This window comes from Lepidochelys kempii, chromosome 8, assembly GCF_965140285.1.
Source record: "Lepidochelys kempii isolate rLepKem1 chromosome 8, rLepKem1.hap1, whole genome shotgun sequence".
Lineage (NCBI taxonomy): Eukaryota > Metazoa > Chordata > Testudines > Cheloniidae > Lepidochelys > Lepidochelys kempii.
The window spans coordinates 14,545,132-14,552,438 of record NC_136387.1 but is presented as its reverse complement, the minus strand read 5'-3'; the positions used below and the strand labels follow the sequence as shown (position 1 = coordinate 14,552,438).

General features: G+C 47.6%; 1 protein-coding gene across 14 annotated transcripts in view; it reads left to right on the top strand.

Annotated features, from left to right (window-relative positions):
- The first annotated feature begins 1,467 nt into the window (after nt 1-1,467).
- RAPGEF6 (Rap guanine nucleotide exchange factor 6) overlaps nt 1,468-7,307 on the top strand; it is a 227,803-nt gene continuing 221,963 nt past the window's right edge. For 11 of the 14 annotated variants that reach the window (XM_073355612.2, XM_073355611.2, XM_073355605.2 and 8 more), the window contains exon 1: nt 1,907-3,184. In XM_073355612.2, the coding sequence (XP_073211713.1) occupies nt 3,116-3,184 (69 nt within the window). In that variant the 5' untranslated portion in view covers nt 1,907-3,115. Of the gene's footprint in view, nt 1,872-1,906; nt 3,185-7,307 lie in introns of those variants that run through there. The other 3 variants (XM_073355602.2, XM_073355601.2, XM_073355600.2) reach the window with 3 other exon arrangements.

Sequence of the window (7,307 nt, the reverse complement as noted above, 5' to 3'; positions counted from 1 at the left end):
GGGATGTATTAGGAGTGTTGTAAACAAGCTATGACAAGTAATTCTTCTGCGCTACTCTGTGCTGATTAGGCCTCAACTGGAGTAACTTGTATTCAGTTCTGGGTGTGACATTTCAGGAAAGATGTAGACAAAATGGGGAAAGTTCAGAGAAAAGTGGTGGGGCTCTGGCCGGCTCGGGGCTCATCAGCTGCAGGGTGGTGGTGTTTCCGGGCTATGGTCGCAGGGGGAAAGGGAGGTGGGCAGAGTCAGGGCAGTCTCCATCTTCCGCTCATGGAGGGAAGATTGAAAAAATTAGGTTTGTTTAGTCCGGAAAAGAGATGACTGAGAGGGGACATAATTTTTAAGTACATAAATGGTTGTTACAAGGAGGAGAAAGAAAAATTATTAACCTCTAAGGATAGGACAAGAAGCAATGGGCTAAAACTGCAGCAAGGGCAGTTTAGGTTGGACATTAGGAAAAATTTCCTATCAGGGTGGTTAAGCACTGGAATAAATTGCCTTGGGAGGTTGTGAAATCTCTGTCAGTGGGAATTTTTAAGAGCAGGACAGACAAACACCTGACAGGGATGGCCTAGATAATACTTAGTCCTGCCACGAGTGCAGGGGGCTGGGCTAGATGAACCTGTGAGGTCCCTTCCAGCCCTATGATTCTAGGATGCGCTAAGAGAGCTATGAAACCTTGTGAAAAATCCTCTAGCACTTTTGAGCGATGGGGGTGCTTTAGTCTGAGGCCGCCGCCCGCATTCCCCAGCGAGTAGCGGTGTTCTCGGTTTTCCCTTGCAGCATCCCCTAAACCCAATATTCTCCACCGCCCATCCTCACCTATTCTCACGCCCCCGTTACTCCCTAGCGGCAGCTGCCATTCAAGGGCGGGCTGAACAGATTCCGGTGTGGTTAGTCCGGGATCCCTGATTTGGGGGGGGCGGCGAGGTCTGTAATGTAGCAGTCGGTCACTGACAAACGAGGCGGAGCGGCAGCGGGCAACACCCTCAGGGCTGCGGCCGCCGCCGACAATCCAGGGGTTCTCATGGAGTCTCGCTGGGTGGGGTGCTTTTCTCACCGCCCGGAGCCAGGGGACTCAGAAACCCGCCCCCGCTCCCACCGGTGCAGCCTTGAGGGGGCCCCCCCAGCAGCCTCAGGGGCCTCTTCGGCTACAACGAAAAACCACGGCCCTTCGCCCCTTCCGCGCAGACGCTTAGCCGTTCCAACTGCGCATGCGCGCGCATATCCCCCCCCCCCTCCTTGAGCATAAACCCTCGCGATGCTTCCAGTGGGGGGGGGGGGAACCTCTGTGGGAGGAGCTGAGAGTCAATCTCCGGGATAGGGGCGGAACCTGGTGCCACCACGCCCAATCACCACCCCTGCCCCACCCAAGGGTCCACCCCCTTCCCACCACCCTTCTCGCTAATACATCGTGTTAGGCGCCCGCTTTCGCTAGGTTTTATCGGGGCCAAATTTCCAATCGAGGTAGACGGCAGGGGAAACCGGGTCCGGGTCGCCTTCGGCTGAATCCTCGGTGGGCCGCTTGTATACGCCGGAGAATGGTCTGGGTTCTTCCCCGCGCGCGCCACTAGTCGCCCGCCCGCTCACCTTCTTCCTTGGAGCGAAGGAGATTCACAGATAGTCAGCCAGGGCGCCGGCGGGCTGAGGGAGACCAACTCCGGCCGGTAACTTCCATCCAGCCCCGGCCGCGTCCCGAGACTTCACCTCACGTTCGCCGGCGCCGGAGGGGCTGGGACGCTGCTAGGGGTCCCCCGGCGATGGGGAGCCGGGTCGCCTGTGGGGAGCATGTGGCGGTTGCCTCCGTCCCCCCCATGTGCTGCTGCCGTTGAGCTGGGAGCCCGGAGCCCCGAGGAGGAGCCAGCCGCCTGGTGAGCAGCGAGGGGGAGCGGGAACCCCCTGCAACTCCCTCACACGGGCTCCCCCCCCCCACGATCCCGCTTCCCTGAGCCCCCCCGCGACTGGCAGCTCCCCGGCGCCTCCGCATGGCCCTCCCCGAGCGACCCTGGCCCCTCGTCGCTGACACCCTCCTGGCCCCTCGTCAGTGACCCTCAGGCCCCCACGCACGGACGTCTCCGGCCTTTAATCACGGGCGGCCGCCGCCACCCGTGTCTGGCCCATAATCACTGGCACCTCACTTCTCCCGTCTGACCTCAGGTCCCCTGGTCGCTAACCCCCTCCCCACGGCGATTGATCCTTTTCTGAATCTCCCCCCATCCCCGACTCACCTACCCCGATCACTGACCCCCTAATTCCTGGATACTTCCAGTCCACTTCTCTTTAAACCTCCCCCAGGAAGCCCTTTGCCCCCAATTCACCCCACTTCTTCAAACCTTGCCCTTCAAATCCACCCCAGACTGGCCCAGCCACTCCCCCATGCCTTTCCTTTAGCCTGACTCCACTCACCACTTCCTCTAATCCTGACTTCCTTCCCTTTCTCCCCCCCCCCCATACCAAATATTCCTTAAATCCATGTTACCGCCAAATTTGACCTTTTCTCTTCCAAAACCTGGACCCTGTCTCTTACAGCCCCAACCCCAAGAACATATGCACCAAGCCACTCAACTGGTCCTCCTTCCAAAAAATCAATAACTACCACCCAGAATCTTCCTGAAAATCAACCCTGCCCTTCCCCTCCCCCTGTTGAGTTTGATGTAGTGATTAGATTCCCCTATCTTCTGGATTATCTTTCTGGGTGACTGAAGAAACTTTTGCTGCGGGTGCTTCGTCATTTTACTTTTTTTGCACAAAGATTTTTCTGAATGTCATGTGAGATGAAAGGAAGTTTTGGATGTTTGTTTCCGACCTTTGGGAGCTGCATAAGCAAAGGGGAAATGCACCAGAGGAACTGAGCTTCATCTAATTGAGGAAATCTATTATTTGCCAGATACTAATTTCGTTGGACTGCTAAAAAGAACAACACAAGCCTGTCACAAAGTTTACATCCTAATTCAGGGAGAAATGAAGGGGGTTGAAAAAGAAGCTTACAACAAAATCTAAACTTGAAGTTTCCATTGCTTTCCTTTTGACCTGGAAGGGATCACTTCATCCCCCCCGCCTCCCAAGTAATAAGCTATTTTTGTGGAATTCATAATTGGAGAATTAAAGTAGTAGAATGACCTCTCCTGTGGATCCCAAGATTAAACAGGCATTGCGAAAAAAACCATCAGAAAGGAATCAAGAGGTAATGCATTTTGATTTTGCTTTTCACTTGTTTCTTTGCTTGAGTTTTCTTCTTTTACCAGACAGATCAGCAGTTCAGTGGTATATTTTTTTCATTTATGAAAATTGCAATGCTGACACTCATGGAGTGACACTTTTTGTTTTATAAGCAGGAAATATTCCTCCCACTGAGTTTCCCTTTTTGCAAAATAGGGTCTTTCAAACTCAGCAGCATGTAATGCATTTAGGAGACACAAGGCACTTGTGAAATCATGATTTTCAAAATGGATAGCAGAATAATTCACTGGAATAGATAGAGATTAGGACAGATGTGCCTCATTAAAAATGATATTTATTTCAGTCTTGCAAAACTGTCATGAAAAATTACCAGTCCAGACATAATCTACTCACCAACAGCATAATGCAGATTTTAAAAAAAAGATCCTTCCCCAGGGAGTGGAAAAGTAGAAATTTGCAAGACTTTTTTACATTAAAATAGTGAGTTCCAATAAAATGATTAGTTTCTAATCAACCATATTTTGGGGATCAACAGACTGTAGAAGAGCAGCGTTATGGGATGTCAATTTCCACCATGGAATGTATGTTTGACAGTCTTTTTGCTTATTAGTGAGCAGTTTGGTTTGTTTGCTTACATTTGCTTTTTTGCCTTACTGCAATTTCCATGTGATCAAGAGTTGAAGAGCAGCATGAAAAGATTCACTCCAGTCCTATGTTTGAATCCTTCTGAAATGGGGAAACATCTGTTCTCCCTTGATACTTCATGGAAAGTGAAATGTCCTGCCTGATCTCTTTGAGCTAATTATCAAAAGGCTACATGAAGAGTACTGCTACAGAGATCACTTGAGAAATGTGTTGAGGTGGGACAGTGATTAAAAAAAACAGGATTAATGCATTTTAAGCGACTTGTGCATTCTTCCAATTTTAATATTTACCTTCCATTGGGAGATTTATTGTCCTCTTACTGCCTCCTCTTCTCTCCCCCCCCCCCCCCACACTTTCTGGTGCCGGAATTAATGGTGAGGTACTGTCTGTAAGGGATATGATGATGATATGCATGTTTTCTTGGTTAGTTTGATAGGTTGGTGACTTTTTTTCTTTCTTGCTGTAACCCTTTGTTGTTCTTCTGCCTTCTTCCAATCGCCACGGACCAATGCTGGGACCAGTGCTGTTCAACATATTCATAAATGATCTGGAAAATGGGTGAACAATGAGGTGGCAAAGTTTGCAGATGATACAAATTACTCAAAATAGTTAAGTCCAAAGCAGACTGTGAAGAGTTGCAAAGGGATGTCACTAACTGGGTGACTGAGCAACAAAATGGCATATGAAATTCAGTGTTGATAAATGCAAAATAATACATGTTGGAAAACATAAGCTTTTGACGGTTTCCCACAATATTCTTTCCAGCAAGTTAAAGAAGCATGGGCTGGTTGAATGGACTATAAGGTGCATAGAAAGCTGTCTAGATCGTCGGCTCAACGGGTAGTGATCAATGGCTCCATGTCTAGTTGGCAGCCGGTATCAAGTGGAGTGCCCCAAGGGTCGGTCCTGGGGCCGGTTTTGTTCAATATCTTCATAAATGATCTGGAGGATGGTGTGGATTGCACCCTCAGCAAGTTTGCAGATGACACTAAACAGGGAGGAGAGGTAAATACGCTGGAGGGTAGGGATAGGATACAGAGGGACCTAGACAAATTGGAGGATTGGGCCAACAGAAATCCGATGAAGTTCAACAAGGACAAGTGCAGAGTCCTGCACTTAGGACGGAAGAATCCAATGCACTGCTACAGACTAGGGACCAAATGGCTCAGCAGCAGTTCTGGAGAAAAGAACCTAGGAGTTACAGTGGACGAGAAGTTGGATATGAATCAACAGTGTGCCCTTGTTGCCAAGAAGGCCAATGGCATTTTGGGATGTATAAGATGGGGCATTGCCAGCAGATCGAGGGACGTGATTGTTCCCCTCTATTCGACATTGGTGAGGCCTCATCTGGAGTACTGTGTCCAGTTTTGGGCCCCACACTACAAGAAGGATGTGGAAAAATTGGAAAGTGTCCAGCGAAGGGCAACAAAAATGATTAGGGGACTGGAACACATGAGTTATGAGGAGAGGCTGAGGGAACTGGGGATGTTTAGTCTTCAGAAGAGAAGAATGAGGGGGGATTTGATAGCTGCTTTCAACTACCTGAAAGGGGGTTCCAAAGAGGATGGCTCTAGACTGTTCTCAGTGGTAGCAGATGACAGAACAAGGAGTAATGGTCTCAAGTTGCAGTGGGGGAGATTTAGGTTGGATATTAGGAAAAACTTTTTCACTAGGAAGGTGGTGAAACACTGGAATGCGTTACCTAAGGAGGTGGTGGAATGTCCTTCCTTAGAGGTTTTTAAGGTCAGGCTTGACAAAGCCCTGGCTGGGATGATTTAGTTGGGGATTGGTCCTGCTTTGAGCAGGGGGTTGGACTAGATGACCTCCTGAGATCCCCTCCAACCCTGATATTCTATGATTCTATGATAATCCCAACTATATCTACAAAATGATGGGGATAACTCCCCATATGGTCACTCAAGAAAGAGATCTTGGAGACTTTGTAGATAGTTCTCTGAAATCGTGCTCAACATGCAGCGGCAATCAAAAAAGCTAAGAATGTTAGGAACCATTATGAAGTGATAGATAATAAGGCAGTAAATACATGATACACTCACACCTTGAATACTGTGTGCAGTTCTGGTCACCCCATCTCAAAAAAGACATAATTGAAAAAGGTATAGAGAAGGGCAACAAAAATGATTAAGGGTATGGAACAGTTTTCATATGAGGAGAAATTAAAAAGACTGAGATTGTTCAGATTGGAAAAGAGATAACTAAGGGAGGATATGATGGAGGTCTATAAGATTATGAATGGTGTGAAGAAAATGAATAAGGAAGTGTTATTTACTCTTTCATTTAACACAAGAACCAGGGGTCATACAATGAAATTAATAGGCAGCAAGTTTAAAACAAACAAAAGGAAGTACACTATCAAACTATGGAACTCGTTTCAAGGGGATGTTGTGAAGGCCAAAACTATAACTGGGTTCAAAAAAGAATGAGATAAAATCACAGAATATAAGTCCATACATGGTTATTGGCCAGGATGGTCTAGGATGTAACCCCTTTCTCTGGGTGTCTCTGAGACTCTGATTGTCAGATGCTGGGACTAGTCAACAGGGGATGGATCACTTGATAATCGCCATATTCTTTTCATTCCCTTTGAAGCATTTGGCATTGCCCACTGTCAGAAGACCGGGTACTGGGCTAGATTGACCATTGGTCTGACCCATTATGGCCATTCTTATGTTTTAGACCTACTTCTAGTATCCGGGGTAGGCATCTACATTGAATGGTCCTGTTTACAATCAATGAGTTGGTATGCCATGCTGTGTTGCTGCATGGGTTTGTTTTGGGGAGCACTTAATGCTTCAGACTTTTCCTGCAAGGTGTAAATACTATTTTTCTTGCAGTACGAGAGTAAAATATTTGAAATACTCTTTTATATTCAGCCCAAGAGTTTTTTTGGCACCACTGATTATTACAGAACTCTCTGGGGCAGTTTATAAAGCATCTTGAATAACATGTTTCCAAAAACCATAAATTTAAACTAACCCAATAAATATTACATTAATCTTGTCAAATTAAAAATTATATTCTGTAAGTATGCCAAGGCCCTGATCCTGCTTTTGGGCTGGCCTCTGTGGATCCCCAATGACTGCAGTAGAGCTATTTGCAGGTGAAGGGTTTGGTGGTGTGATTCTGATTCCAGAATCGGGGCCTAATTTCTTAGCCTATGTTACTAATAGTTTAAATGTGATTTAAAAAGTAAAAGAAACAAATACCCAACTAGTTAATTTGTCACTGACCTTGATCTTGTAAAGATTTATTCCAGGATCGACAATGTTTGGCACGCGGCCTGCCAGGGTAAGCCCCCTGGTGGGCTGGCCTAGTTTGTTTACCTGCCGCGTCCGCAGGTTCAGCCAATCGTGGATCCCACTGGTCACGGATTGCCACTTCAGGCCAATGGGGGCTGTGGGAAGTGGCGGCCAGCACATCTCTCGGGCCGTGCCAGGGGGCTTACCCTGGCGGGCCGTGAG